The sequence below is a fragment of the Scardinius erythrophthalmus genome (assembly GCF_964197995.2).
Source record: "Scardinius erythrophthalmus genome assembly, chromosome: 2".
NCBI classification, from domain to species: Eukaryota; Metazoa; Chordata; class Actinopteri; order Cypriniformes; family Leuciscidae; genus Scardinius; species Scardinius erythrophthalmus.
The window spans coordinates 41,933,984-41,950,508 of record NC_138222.1 but is presented as its reverse complement, the minus strand read 5'-3'; the positions used below and the strand labels follow the sequence as shown (position 1 = coordinate 41,950,508).

The following is a 16,525-nucleotide window of genomic DNA, read 5'->3' as shown; positions in this document are numbered from 1 at the left end:
GGCCTACACATATATGCTGCTTTGAAATTTCTTCGAATTTTCTATTCTCTATTCACAGTTGCAGAGCTGAACTTACAAATGACAAGATGTGACCTGAATCATGCTTAGCCTCATATTTTATTTTAAGACTATGACCTAAAGGAAATTAAAACACCAATTAATGGGATAGTTCTCTAAAATGAAAACTCTGTCATCGTTTACTCACCCTTATGTCATTCAAAACCTGTATGACTTTCTTCAGTTAGTTTTTAAGAATATCCTGACCGCTCTTTTTATTGTAATGAAAATGGAAAAAAACCTGGGGCTGTATCATAAAATATTATGAAAGTGGCTTAATGTCAGAAGCTTAATGATAGATTTGTGGGAGGAACAGAGTCCAATTGTTGAACAAATCATTCTTTTGAATCTTTCCAGTTGATTCAGCTTCAGTTTGTTCATCACAAAACTTTTGTATGGCTTTGGAAGACAGTGGGTAAATGACAGAATTTTTATTTTATATTTAGGATAAATAAATTATATTAAGTAGGTATCAATAATATTTTGAGTCACCGTGGTAATATACACCATAGTGCGTATGTGTCTACAGGGTATGTTGTACTATCTATCAATAGGCCATAATGAAATGTAGCCAATCTAATATGCCAACAGTACTCCTGTCCAATTTAAATAACCGTAAAATTGAAGCCTGCCGTACTTGCTGATAAATGCTTTTTTTTTTACAGTAATATGTTAGCAAGAGCCTGCTTCAATCAATGTTAGAGATACAATGGAAAATCCAGGTGGGAGAAATGATAGTTCACTGCGCTCTTTCCTCTGAGGAGCTTTGGCAGTGCTCTGCCTTCTCACAGGTCTGATCGATGAGGCGTAAATCGCCTGAGCAGAAGCTTCTGGCTGCCAGAGAGCTCACAGGTGAAAAGGCAGGTTGCCATGAGCTGTTTCTTTATATTACACCGTGGCTAGGGGCTATAATTCAATGCATCTACCTCACTTTTTTTGGAGCAAAACCAGAGCTGCACCCTGCTGTTTGGTCAAATATAATGCTGAAAACAAGTGAGGTTTACACCGTGTCCTAACTACACGTGACGCGTCGACGTGCGATAAAAGGGATCTTTTCCATGTTAATCGGAGTTTTTGTCCTAACCAGCTGCGACGGCAACACGCGACGATTCTATTTTAGAAATGGTTTCTATTTTTCTGGAACATCAAACACATATTGTGGCAATGATTATCTCAGGTATTGTTTATGTGCTTTATTTAATGTTAAAAGCGTGTAATGTGACTTTGAATATAATTTAGTGCCCCCAGCTTTGTAGCTGTAAATGGTGTAATATTTGTGAATTTGATTAGGCCTACGTAGCCCATTTTCTTGCGACTGCGAGTGCCGTCAAGATTACTCTCTGGTGCTGTGCACTCGCCGCGAGACTCCGCCCATACGTTGTTCTGATTGGCTGTGGGATTTGATTGATTTTGACGCATCTCGCAGTCGCGTCGCGTCTAGTGTGAACAGACAAATTATTTGTCGCTGGAATCTTATCACATCGCGTCTGGTTAGGACACAGTGTTAGGTTTTTGCAGTAGGCTTCTAGCATTTAGGAGATTTTTGTATTTTAACTAATTCACAGCTAAATTTATTCCCATACAAAAATATATGGGTAAAAACGTGGAATACAATTATATTATTAAAATTTATGGATTTAGCAGCCATTTTTATCCAATACAAAACAATATGATTTACAACTGCATCTATTATTTTATCAGTTCATGAAACACTGTAATCAGGAGAACAGGTTAACATTGCTTTTGTTGTTGAATGAGTATGCTTTATAGTCCCTTATTTAAACCACAAATTAAATTAATAAATGCAAGCATTCATAACATATATTTACATCCATGTCACAAGCAGGGCTTCCCATAACCCTCTCCCGTCCTCGCTTGCATCAGTCTTGATGTATCGCCATTGCTATGTTCTTCTTACATGTGCTTGTGTGTTTGAAGATCCCAAAGTGAACGGTGATGCAGCTAAAGCAGCGCTGGCCAATGAGGATTGTCCCCACATAGACCAAACCCTTTCTCCTGAGGACGGCCATATCTTTAACCCAAATGAGCCACGGGGAGACACTCCTTGTTTTCTGCTAAACGTCGGCAGACGATCTACAAACACGGGCACCCGAGTGAGGAAGGGTATGTAACCTCTGCGTGAGGCTATTGTCTGACACACACACACACACACACACACACACACATACACACATACATACATACATACTGTACATATATACACACACACACACACACACACACACACACACACACACACACACAAACACACACATACACAAATGTATATACCAGGTGCATTACACAGTAAATAAAGACAGTCCAAGCATACAGACAAGCAGAGCGCGCCCACAACAGACAGTTTATAATGATGCAAAGCTGCTATTTTATCACAAATGAAATAAAAGACCAAATTTATTCTTAAATTTCCTCAGCCATCTCAGATTTTAGTCAGAACAAGACATTATATAAAGTATATGGCCTCACAAACCGCATCTTTTGTTTAAAGGGGACCTAGTATGCAACATTCACTTTTACATGGTGTTTAAACATAAATGTGTGTTGGCAGTGTGTGTACACAACCACCCTATAGTGATTAAAATCCACCCACTTTTTATCCCTATAAATCAAGTAGAGTCTCAGAACAAGCTGTTTGCAGATTCTGGGAAAAGAGATGTCACATTGCACAGGCCACGCCCACGACTGTTGACAGACTCTGCCGTATTAGCATAGACCCGCCCTAAGTGGGTTGTACACTGTCTGCTTTTTTCTCCAGGCCGTATAGGCTCAATTCAAAGGAAAAAAACAAAACACAGGTTTTGTAAAAATGTAATTACTCAAGGATGGATCAGTACCAACTGTTCGTGATCCAGCTTATAGTCCTCGGAGCGATGCTGGTCACAACAGTAATGAAAGGGAGAGTGCCCCCCCCCGAAAAGGCATATTTGGTTACTGTTAATTGTAACTAGTGGTTTTGTGTAATTCGCTGTGTATGTTGATGATAATGCAAGGCAGAGAGAGAGTTTTTGGATAAGACTTTAATGCGTACTTCTTGTACAGTGTTTTATTCAGCTCTTACGATCATTTTCTGGAGTGAAAACGGACGCTTTATCTTTTGTGTGATGTGCAATAAACTTTAAAAAAATTATTCGGATCAGGTCCGCTACAACAGGCTTGTACTAATAGTGGATAAAAGCAAGATGACAACATAAGTTATAACCATAATTAAACTAAACTATACCTGTTCTACAGTTTCTGACATTGTTAGTGCATGAGATTGTCCTGTTTTGTTGTTACATGAGCTCTTGAAGCTCCGCCCTCTTCTAGAAAAGGGTCTGAAACCAGCTCATTTGCATTTAAAGAAACACACACAAAAGTGGCAATTTTAACATTCTATAAAAAATTATCTTTGGGGTGTGTTGAGCTAAAACTTCACATACACATTCTGGGGACATCAGAGACTTATTTTACATCTTGTAAAAGGGGCATAATAGGTCCCCTTTAAAGTTTAACTTTCATTAGTTATTTTATTATATTTCAAATACTACTATCAGCATTTTTCAAATGTAAATAAGATGAGACAGGGAGTTTCCAATAGAGTCCCTTCCCTGCACGTTCAGATCCTTCCACAAACCACATTTCTTCAAATCTTCTTTTAACATAATGTAAATACGTTTTTTTCCCACACCACGCTGCATTACGTCAAACTCATATTAACACACATACAGCTGCCTTCTGGGGCCAACCTTAATACTCCCTTTTTTCTGTTTTTCTTTGTTGTTTGTTTGTTTTTTTACTTGTTTCTTCCACCACTGTACATGCCTGTGGTCTGTCTCTATGTTTGTACCTCCTTCCATCTCTCCTTCTCTCCCGTATTCCTTATGCTACCCGATTGGCTCATAGCCGGAATGTTCTCAGGGAGGTCAGGGGCGGAGCCGGCCGGCCCGACGCATGGCACACAGGGTTACCCACTGCTGCAGCTAGGCTGGGCGCACAGCCCAGAAGACGGCCATGCCAGGGTCACCACCTGATATCCATCCATGTTTCGCTGTCTTACACAATAGCGTTCAAAATCGCTCACAGCAGCCTTAGATAAATAAAAGGCCCCTACATGCTATGTAGCTTCACAGGCTGTCAATTAACATCACCAAATGTAGTGATATTAAGACCAACACGTTTTCATATCATCTGACACCACTGTTCTAGTTTATACATAGACTTCAGATCGCATACAGAGTGAACTTTCCACAACAATTACACCACTTACAACGACAACATAAACCTGCTATTTCTGATCACATTCAAAAGAATTTCCTGCTACCGCCCACCAATTTGTCCTGTGATCATTTTCTAGCCAGTAACGCTGTCTGTCTGTGTCTTATGACATGTTGCTCTGTGTGAGCATGCTCTGTTTGACTCCAGATCTCACCTACAGCCAAAAGCACCACAAGATCATCACCAAGCAAAACTACACACACTGTTCCCAACAAATATGTTTCTTTGTCTTTGTGTTTTATATATGTTTGTGTAAGTTTATGAGTGTTTTTAGAGATGTGTGTGTGTGTGTGTGTGCATGTAGTGCTTTTTCGGAGTGCCGTTTTTTTCTGTAGCAATATGTTGTGCATGTGTTGGGACAGTCCTACGGTCCTTGCCGCAATCTGTCCTGATGCCTGTATGGTATTGGATGAGAAAGTGAAGACTTGGTTTTGCACAAAGGCAAATAATATGATGAGATGATGTATACACCACTGACACATGAGACACCCTCTTTCATTTTGAGTCAAATGTCGCAATGAGCCATTAGTGGAGAAATGTGATAAGCAAAAAAAATCTTTATTTTTAATAAAAAAGCTTCTGCTTTCAAATTATGTACATTTTATTAAAAAATTCAAACAATTACAGAATGCACGTAAACTGACAATTTCTTTTTTACTACTAGTTGTAGCACAAAAAATAAGCAAAAATGAATGAACATCAGAGAGGGTTTGATACAGTACAATTTATCAGTATCATCTCTCAAGTGATCGCCCAATAAATGTTTTAAGATGTCAACAAAACGACTCATGTCACCAGACGATACAGTTTCCTCAGGAAATTCATTCATGGTCTGTAGCTTGCTAGAAAAATTTTATCATAAATATATTAAATATATTCAATGTGTTATAAATGCATTATGTTTTTATGTTACTGATGTCTTAATTGTTTAATTTATGTTTGAATAAATGTCCTAATTCTGGAAAAACAAGTTTGAAAAGAAACAAAGTTTTCATGACAGCCACCATTAAATAATTATAATTATAGCATTTGAAAGCAGAGACTTTCCTTTTTCATTGTGCATATACAGTACTCAAAATGATTTTGGTCAAAATGACTCAAAATGATATAATTTAAACTATGGAAAAGTGCCTGAAACTGAGGGTCTGACCCTGACAAATCAATGGACTGGATTCTCAGTTGCCTTAATTTCAAATTTATGAGTTAATTTGAATTTCTAGATCAACAAATCTGCGAACTGCTAAATTCTACTTCAAACTTTTGCCTTGCAATCCACAGCCTTCTTTGCTCACTCTAATGCCAGACTAACCAGCCGATCTTTGTGCATGCCCTCACGCAGAGATTGCATGCAATCTTAAACCCTTTAAACCTGACCCATAGCAGCAAACATTGTGTGGAGCAAACTGAAAGATGTCAAGACAAAACCTCTGAGTCTCAGCAACTGCCATGTGCACATTTCTCTCCACTAAACCAAGGTTATCAAAAGTCCCAAAGCCTGGGCACCATAACCAGCAAGGCCCGAACACTGGCCGAGGTAGTATCGATGTCCACCCGGTCCTGCGGCCCACCTGTTCTCCTGCGGAGGTCCCATTCTCCAATCCCCTCCATTCTCTAAGAAATGGAGCAGTGGTATAGTTACAGTTACAGTCTCCCTGGGTCTTCTTCCTGATCTGCTGCCTTCTGTTCTCTGCTGTGTTTGCTTTGGTCTGGATTGTCTTGTTCTCTGGTCCTTGTCTTCTGGAGCTGTCTCCTCCTCTCTTTTTCTGTCCGCTTTGCTTGTTTCTTGTCTTTACATATACAGAATCTTGACTCACAGAAGATTCTGAGAAAGAAAAGAAAGAAAATTCTTTCATCAGAGAAAGAAAACTTCCAAAAGATCTCAGGGAAATTTTGAAGGATTCCCTAGTTACGTGTTTATTTCTTGTTTATTAGACATAATAAAAGAACTGGGATGATTCCAGGGACCATTAGAACTGGAAACTTCTGCAATCAAATGATATAAATCATGATTTGTTTTAGATTTACTATGAATATTTAAATCCTCTCCCATCTGAGTATATTCTTGCACAAAACCCTTTCTGACATCTGGAAGACGAAACAATCTGTCCTCTATCGGTTTCTTTTTTGTTTAGTTTCCCCATTTAATTTTTACTGTACTTCCCCTTTGCTCTGGAGTCTTGCTCCCTTCTTTCTTCATCACCTCTTTAATGAGAGCCCAGGTAGGAGGTATCAGGACTCCCTTTTTCTCTCCTCCTCTGTCAACGGCAAATGTCTCTACTTCCTTTGCAATTCTTTCATTCTCCCTGTGCATTTCTGTCCATCTCTCTTTCTCCAAACTTTTTAGCCCTGGATTGCAAAAGCAACCCAAATGAATGTTTTTACCATACAGAAAAAAAAGGAAGTCTTATTTTCTCAGCCCATTTCCTCATTCTGTGAGCTGAATGAAAACAAGGCCCAATGGCTGGATGACCCTGAGCAATCCCATCCTCCCCTGTATTTTCTACTGCAGATCCATGCAAAGAGGACACTGCCCTAGTTAAGTATATGCAGTCAGAGGTGCTTAAAGTGACCTGAGAAGGCAGCAGCATCTCAAAACCTTCTCCAGCCTTGCTGGACTCCACAGTGGCCAGAGGGATTTCAGGCTGGAATCCAAAGGAGGGACGTATATGTAGAGGGAAAAAGAGCACAATAGAGGATGTTGCCAGTCGACGCCGCAGTGGCAAACGTTTTTGATTTAGATTCCGACAGTGTGAGTGATCTCATGGACCAGGACTTTTATAAGGAAGACCTTAAGGACCATCAACTGCAGAGTGACACGAATGGATGGCTTTAAAGCCAGCAAAATGAGTTTATAATCATAATACTAATGATAGTACCTGCAGTGACAGATGTAGTGGACTCTTACCTGTTCATTTTAGCATGAGCTGCATGGTGTTGCATTAAAAAAAGAGGAAAATAATCTATATCTGTTATGAAAAACTGTATAAAACAAATATTTTCTTTCAAGAGTTCTTGACTTTTGCAGAATTGACATGTAGCCATGGATAATGAGATTTTCAGAGACCATGTTCTTTATTTCAGCAACAGATTTCTTTCATGTTATTCTGTCTTTGTTGCTAACCACATGACTCAGCTCTGGTCACATTGACCTCACGTTCTGAATGAGACGCTAGTGGTTACTGCCATGAGATAGATTGTAAATTCCACTTTTCAACATTGTTTCTGTCTGGCATGCTTGTGATTCTGGATCTTATAGAGAAAAAACTAAAACTGAGCAAAATGAGTTATTTTTCTGTTTCATGTCATAATTATCAGTGAATAGATCCTGTGGAAAACTGTCGTGCGCAACTGTTTATTTCACATATCAAGTGCAGACTTTTGACAGTGTTATTTTTGGAGAAAAAACATCAAAAATAAGAAAAACGGCATCCTGTCGAGATGTTTTACATTTTCTCTCGTTACTTTTAGGTACTGAAACACAAAGAAAAGCAAAAAAGAAAGATGTATATTTACACTTTAAGAGAATTGTATGCAATTGAGAACTTTGGGGGAAAACAAATGCATGCACTATGTTATGCAACAATAACTGCATAGAAAAACAGGAAAACATGACTACAATCATAGCATGAAATAAATTTTGTATGAAACTTGTTAGAGTGCTTGGGGTTTTTCTTTCATTGATTGCAGTGGAATGTTTCTTTCATTGGATGATGTACCAATACTCTCGTTGACCTGAAGTTGACAGGCACAAAGAGCTGGATTGGAAGGTCTTTGATGCAAGTGAAAAGGGGGGGGAAGTGTCTCCAGGTGGAGCAGCATGGCAGACTGCACTGATGAGCATGTTGATGAATTAAACCATTAACATTTGAAGGAAACAGTGAAACACCTGCATGCTGTGAACAAGCTGAAGTTTTGAACAAGTGGTGTCAACATACACTCTGCTCAATGAGGTGTGATGCTAAAGCCTGCCTTACGCCTGCTGAACGTGCCTGCTAGCAGACCGCATTAACGTCACCCTCTGCTCTCCTTTCATCCCTTCTTCCTACTTCTCCTGACCCTTTCCATCTCTCCTCTGCGCTGGCTCGCAAGTCATCACGCACCCTCTTCACCCGTCTTTGTTTTCTAGGTGTCTGGGTAATAACTCGTCTGTTGTCTCTCTTCTTTTTCATGTCTGTAGAGGCTTCCCGGCAGGGCCGGCACAAACCGCCTGCAGAATCTGTGTGTGTCATGAATCGTGGTGTTCCAACCACTTTGTGCATGGCCCAGAACACCTCTCCCACTTCCTGATAACGCTCTATAAGTCTGTTTGTTGTTCACAAATAGGTGAAGGACCCGTTTTGACACATTTAAATGTATTTCAGAGGGACATGTTTGTTGGTGGCTGATAGTATTGTCAACTTGTAGTGGTGTAAAATGTGTATTTGAGTGCATGGGTGTTCAATATGTGTTTGTACTGTAAATATGCTTTTCGTGTTGCCCACGCTTGCGACTGAATATTTAGACTAGTATCTAGTTATCTTTACAGGGTTATAAGTCAAACCTATCCATTAACCTTTTGTTGTTTTTGTGAATCACAACAAATACTCACAAAGCTGCCTTTAAATTAGAATGGGCTGAAACTAATGATGTTGTTCTCTGTTGTGTTGCTGCTGTAAGTCATCAGTTGCCTTTCTTTGCTGTTTGCACTTCGGGACTCAACAATAAGAATTTTTCCTGCTGGCCCCGTCACAGATAAATGTTATTTTTAGTAACATTATTAAATATGTTAGAAAAACATATATTTGAAAATTACATTCGGTTTTTACTCGTTACTTTAAAGGGATATTTCACGCCAAAATTAAATCTCTGTCATCATTTACTCACTGTCATGTTGTTCTAAAGCTGCATGTATTTCTTTCTTCCATGGAACATGAAAGAAGATATTTTGAAGAATGCTGGTAACCAAACGAGAACCAAATGAGTTGCCAGTATTCTTCAAAATATCTTCTTCTAATGGAATACAGGTTTGGAATGACATGAGGATGAGTAAATTATGACAGAATTTAAATGTGTTTGTTCATTTGCTGCTTTCAAAGAAACTTCACAGTATGTTAACCTTGATTTTTGGTCACATTTTTAATTAGGAGAATTTGCAACAACAATGTTCAGTACATCACTGAAAGGCAGAGAAAAGGTTTGGAAGACATAAAAAAATTATCGGTGATCAATGATCACATGATCTGTGACAATACAACACTGGCCCTACTAGAATCTGACAACTGACCCTAAACTCTTTCACTCTGGCCTTGGTCCTTACTGTTGAGTCATGTGTTCACTGAGGTTATAAATGTTAGTGGACCAATTGTATCTCAAGTTGGTAATTTTGCAGTGTATGTATTTATAATGTTCTTAATCACTTTCTAACACTTTCTTTTCCCAATCCCAGCAAGGACATCAGTAGCCTACACGCCAGTGAAAGTGAGAGGTTATTTAAACAAAATGAGATTCTGCACTGATTGAATCATGCAGCAGAAACTATCAAATTGATGTGTCAAAATGTGCAAGACATTTTAACCAACCATTCAGTATATTTATATCCAGTTAGTTTGAAGTGAACTCACTGCCAATTCGTTTTCTATGGAGTTTTTACAATCTACAGGTGGATAAACTAGATTGACAAGTAGCAATACTTCCTCAGAACCTTTGCAGAAAATGTTGTTCAATAATGATACCAAGATAGACACTACTAAAATGTTTTATTTAAAACAATCTCAAATTTTCATAAAGAAATAGCATCTGTCTTTTTATATATTTTTTTTTGTAAGCTATACTCTTTAGCCCACAGATTAATGTATTTATATTTTAAGAACCATGGTTGACCCTAAATCTGTCACCAAGCATTTATATGTTTGTAAATATTACACTAATTGCAGTAATATATATGTTATAATATGTAGCTAAACTTTGCAAGGTTATTATTAGGTAAAATTTCCTCCCACCCATTGGTAGATACTGTACAATCTGCATTTGTTAGGTGGATAAAGAGTTGATATTAATGAATGCAAAATGAAAAAAAAAAAACAATATCTGCATGATTCTACTTATACAATGAGCTAAATATAACCGAATTCTGTTTAGTTGATTCTTCAAAGGCTGTTTTACACTTCTAACAGATTATCTTTTTGTTGTTAACCGTTAGTTATCTGCTTGTCAGAAAGGCTGCATTATGATAATCTACTATTTAGTAAACTAACTAAATATTTTTAGGGGAACCTCTAATGATTTCAGTCAAGTTCAGTTCAATTCAACTTTATTAAGATCCCTTGCGGGCAATTTGGATGCAGCAAAGTAGACATAAAATACACACCGCAATATAAAATAAAACAAATAAGAACTTACAACAGAAACCTAAAATGCTAATGTTTACTATTCAGAATATTTAAACATCTGATTGCACAGGGGACAAATGAATATTTATATTGATTGCTCTTCATCTTTGGTAGTCTGTAGCGAGAGCCCGAGGGCAGAATAGAGAACTCTGAGTGCAAAAAAATGGTCACTATCTAAGAGCACAGATTGAGCACAGTTGAGGACATTTCTGTTAAAGTGCCCCTATTATGATTTTTCGAATATTCCCTTTCATGCAGTGTGTAATATAGCTATTTAGAATGTGAACGTTCTACAAATTGTAAAATCGAAAGATAAATGCATGATAAATAAAGATATTGTCTCCCAAAAGAAAGAATCGACTCTGAACCGCCAATACGAGTCGTTTTTCATTCGAATCCTACTGCTTTACAGTTCTACATCACTAGAAGATACATTTGCATAATGCCCGCCTATGTTGTACGAACGCTGTCAACGCGGAACGCTTTCTCTTGCTCTCTACCCAGTTTATTTGGACCAGCTTGCTCCTCAGAATCACAACCAAACAAAAAGTATGAATAATTATTGATGTATATATTTTCTACCGGGTGTTCAAAATACTTCGTTTTGTATTTTATATTGTGTAAGTTTCCGGCTAACCGGCTAACTCACGTTATTACTGTCTTACTGAAATACTTCTGCTGTGAGCCACTATTACCTAAAACTGTGTCTATTAATGCAGATTGTCTGTTGTTCTTACTACTTTGAGTAAAGATAAAGGATGGAGCAAGATTTGTTTTACAAACGTTTGTTACATTTATTCATGTTAGTGCTGGGTGAAGCCTATGCACCGTTATTGATATAGTTCCGCATGTGCACTGCAATAAATAAAAAATATACACATCGGTTTGTTGATGAACATACTCTTGGTAATGCTGATGGTGAGGAATTACAGTTGAAACATCTCATAATGTAGCTCAAACTGAGTAGCGTATCACTGAGAAACGTCCTGCTATCATCCTTGCGATGGAGGTTCGGGTTGATTAAGTTCTTCCAATGTTTCATCATCGGACTCGCGCTCTGATTGATATGGTAAAATCAATGTCATCGTTGCTGTCTTTACAGTTCAATCGCTGAGCTTTAGGAAGCCTCCGAAGCTGATGTTCAGTTTTGGTAATGGGCGTGTAGTTTCCGACATGAGGTGTAAGCGGTAGACCAATCACAACAGACAGGGCTATCTGGCCAATCAGAGCAGAGCAGGCTCTCAGAAAGATAGGATTTAGAGAGACTGATTCATCCATCGAGTCGCTTGAGAATCATTGAAAAATGTGGTTATGTGCAATGTATATAATGAGAAAATGAAACTGTTTTTTGACTTTTGATGCATGTAAACCTGTTGTAGGAGACCTCTAAAACAAAATTAGGAGCCTTTAAAATAGCATAATAGGGGCACTCTAAATAAAACTGACAGACTTCTTTATTCGTTTCCTATAATCTTCCCACTGTTAGTAACAATCCTGTTTAGGGTATTCTTATGTTTCACATTAAGATTCCCAAACCAGCAACTAATGGAGAAGGACAATACTGATTCTATGTCAGTCAGTGTCTTGTCTTAGATACATTCAGCTGCAGACAAGGATCATCACACCATTTTACAAAGTCATCAACAACTGGACCATGACAAATTGAATTATTTTCCAAGAGACTCACAATGACTGTGTCATCTGCAAACTTTAAGAAATACCTGTTGTTGTACTTATTTGTACAATCATTTGTATATAAGATATATAATAAAGGAGACAGAACACAATCTTGTGGAGAACCTGTAGATGTTGTCAAGGAAGCAGATAAACTGCCATTTACTAACACACTCTGAGTTCTTTCAACCGACCAACTAAATTAAGATCAAGGCCAAAGTTCGTAATTAACTTGTCTTCTAAAATATGAGGTTGTATGGTATTAAAAGCAGATGAAAAATCAATAAATAAAAGCTTAACGTGTCTTGCTACCTTCCAAATGATTCAATACCATGTTTAGTAACTTAGGCTAAGTGCATGTGTGGCCTTGTGTGAATGTGTGTATGGGTGCAAGGGTGTGTGTTTTCTCTGCTTGAGTGCATGTACCCCCATCTTTGCTCTGCGGCTGAGCTTTGATCTTTTCACACACTGTAGCAACCTAGTTACCTAATAGGGACTGTAACCATAGCAACACAAGTATGTGATCTGCTTTCAAGGGCAGCATTTCTCCCATGCCTCCCTGCTGCCTGGTTACAATTGTACGTGCAATTTGGGTCTACAATTCATCAGACACGTTTACACATCAGAAAATAAAGTTCTTCACATAATTATCATTGGTGCTATTCTATGTCAGTAACGGTATCATTACAATCTGCTGCATCTGCATACATAGATCCAATGCTGTTCATGAGGTACATAAACAAAACTAGACCCTGTGGTAATTGGGATTTTCACAGTGATAATTACCTCACCAGTAATTACATACCTGTGTTTATGTGTGTGCATGAAATCAAAACCCTGGTTATTCACCTTCTGCTTCAGCAGTTGTCATAAATTACCATACATACCCTCACACACAAGAGGCTGAACACCTGTAAAGTTCTGTAGGATGGCCCAAGTCAAGGTAAAGAGACAAACAGTTACACTTCTGAATGCAGAGCATGATTAGCAGTGTAACAATGGGTTTTAACCAGCCTTATGCTCCTAACAGCCCTAGTGTCCACTATCCACCAAGTGCCACGTCGTCAAAAGACAGCATGTAAGACACAAGGAATTTTGCTAAAAGCGTTGGGTTTATTCTGTAGATCAGGGGGGTCCAAACTCGGTTGTGGAGGGCCACTGTCCTGCAGAGCTTATAACTTGCCTCAACACACCAGCCTGGAAGTTTCTATGCCTAGTAAGACCTTGACTGTGTTCGAAATTGCCCCCTATTTAATCATTCACTATTGCCTATACATTACTCCTCTAATAGTCCACTTGAAGGAGTGAATGAAAACGAGTGAATGAATTTGGACTCTGAGTGCGCCGAAGGGCTGCCGCTTTTGCATAGTTTGTTTAAAACTTAGCAAACTGGCAGCTCCAGTAATGAAAAGATTTATCTTGAACTCTGTCATGGAAACTATGTATAAACCTTAACCAAACAGTTTAATAATCAATTAAAAAGGAATTTATACCTGTATGATATTATGCTGTAGCCACATTGGACCAGAGGTTTGGAAAATGGATTGATGAATGATTCAGCTGCGGGCGCTATCTTCTGGTCAGACGCAGGAATTCATCCGGCACACAACTTTCACAAAGTGCATTATGGGTATTCTCTAGCCGTTGAGTGTACATTGGTTGTACACTCGTTATCGGGATTGAATGAGTGTATTCGATTACGTCCACTATGGTTTCGGACACCACTAAAAATGGCTGTCCCCTCAAATAGTGCCCTATTTATGGGTATATGGGGCGATTTCGGACAGCCCTTGATTAGTTTGGTTTCAGGTGTGTTTAAATGGGTTGGAGCTAAACTCTGCAGGATAGTGACATAGGAGCAAGATTGGACACACATGCTGTAGAGATTAATAAAATGTGGAATGGAATAGCATGGTAATTTTATATATATATATAATGTTCTTTGTAACTTTATATTCATCGAAGAATCCTGAAAAAAGTATCACTTCAGGATCACTTAAAAATCACATAGGGTGCTTCTCAAACTGAAGGCTGCATCCTAGTGAGGCTGTGTCCATTGGAGGCTTGTAGCTATAGAGTCCTCAGCATTAAATGCTAGAATGAGACGGTCTAGAAGTGTGCATGTCACAAGTTCCCCCCCATATTATGAACAGTCTTACTTTTCCTGCAGGACATCTGAATTTATCTCTGGCCAGGACGCCATCCAAATACATTTTTCTTATCTGTTATTTTGCAATAACCAAGTGACTTTATTTTCTTGTAAGATTCACCCCTGCTGTTTCCCACAATTAAGTTCTTCTCGCGCCTTTCTCTCGAATTTTGGAATCCTGCCCTTTCTCAGTGGCAAGATGTAACATTTTCCAAGGACAATCAACTCTTTCCCAGAGGCAAGACGCCTCCAAGTGACATATTTCTTTCCCTCCTCTTAATAATGGTTTGAAATCTACTTTGGTCTTTCACAGCCATCTGTTATTTGAGGAAAATCCCCTGACTTTACAAAAACTGCTCAGTGAACTGCTCAAGACTTTCTCAGATGCATCTGACCTTTGTAATAATTATTTAGCACAGCTTCATAACACTTCTTCTACAATTGTGTTCTATAGGATGAATAAAACATTTCATCACTTTATACTGTTTGTGTGTGTCTGACTGCGTGTTATTTACTGTATATGGGTAATTTTCCTTACCATGCATTTTTCTTGATTAATGTGTAGTTTTATGGGAAAGTAGTGTGGTATAAGTGTATTGTTTTGCTAACTGTGCAAAAAATGGCGAAATGAGGTAACTTTAAGTTCATGGATTCACAGATATTGCACTAAAGTAGCATACGTGGTTTCCCATCAGCTAACAACAAGTCTTTTTTTCTCTTGCACTATAATACATTACAAGTAAGAGAAACCAGCTTTTCGATGATGCAAAGATCAATGCTGTGTATTGGAATAGGGCAGGGTTTCACTGGCAGGTTGAATTTCATTTGGACCTGAAATCAGGAAAGCCCTGAAGAGTCTTTTTCTTCTCTTTGGAACTGTCATATTTCACAGAGGGAATCAGAGTATGAGAGCGACAGAGATTCCATTAGGTCAGGATATAAGAGTTTTTTATATAGCTTAATTCAATGATTCCAGGGCAATGACAGTTACATATTTGATGATGGGACTTCTTCCTGTAGGACATACCCTCCTCAGCTGCTCACTGGAGGTGAGTAATGAGCTAAACTATCAACTGTAACTGTGCTGATGATGTGGCTGAAGGCCACTGAGCATGTGCAGTAAGTCTGCTCAGGGCCTTCTGCTGCTCATGCATTTACTTCATCTTCCTGTGCTGTCACAGGACGGCCTGCCATCGAGCAGCCAGACTTGAAAGTTTAATGAACAGCAATTAAGCCTTCACAATCGCTTAAGTGGTTTGGACTACTGGCAGTGAAGATCGAGGAGCGATGAGATGAGATAAGGAGAGAGGAGAAAAGGAATGGAGAGGAAAACAGAAAAAGAAGCCGATTATAAAAGATTATATATAAAACTTTAAACTATTTCAAAGTTATGGACATACTTATTTTAATTAGTGAAATATGATCTGCTCCTGCAGGTAATATTATTTAGAATATTATGATAAAATTAACCTTGTGTTAATATGAATGTCATAATATTTAATAAATTCATTACCGTTGCAGCTCATGTGCTACTCCAATATGCCCTTTAATATTTCTCTTTTTTTTTATTAGTGTCATCCTGTGATCTTTATATCAATGCTGAGTTCAGAGCAGCTCTGACTGCATACTGACTGCTTGCCCACATGAAACACTGACACACATGCATTTCATCTACAGCTCTTTGCTGTCTGCCCTTTCAAATCTTTTCTGGTGGGAACCCTGTAAAGCAGCCAAGCCCCCTTTAACTCTCCCTCTATCTCTTCTATGAAAGCAGCACTGGTGTGCGTAGGCCTCTATGGTATACAGATCTTTTACTGCCCCACTGGAATAAGCTTGAAATGCACACTCAGTTTATGCACAGATATAATAAGCAGATAGGAAAACCCATGTGGTCTAACAATCAGTGAAAATATGTAGCCTATTGCTGCAACTGACAGAGACTGAGTCAAGCATCATAGATGAGTTGGATCCAACAACAAATACTTATAACTGCATGGATTAA

At 38.5% G+C, this 16,525-nt stretch overlaps 1 protein-coding gene across 2 annotated transcripts in view; it reads left to right on the top strand.

Annotated features, from left to right (window-relative positions):
- The window catches only part of kcnc1a (potassium voltage-gated channel, Shaw-related subfamily, member 1a), a gene marked incomplete at both ends in the record, with an annotated part of 45,083 nt that extends 39,136 nt beyond the window's left edge, over window positions 1-5,947 (top strand). Inside the window, 2 exons of one of the 2 annotated variants that reach the window (XM_081355081.1) lie at window positions 1,996-2,181; window positions 5,808-5,947. In XM_081355081.1, coding sequence (XP_081211207.1) covers window positions 1,996-2,181; window positions 5,808-5,947 — 326 coding nt within the window. Of the gene's footprint in view, window positions 1-1,995; window positions 2,182-3,960; window positions 4,089-5,807 lie in introns of those variants that run through there. The other variant, XM_081355080.1, reaches the window with a different exon arrangement.
- Between the last annotated feature and the right edge of the window lie 10,578 nt (window positions 5,948-16,525).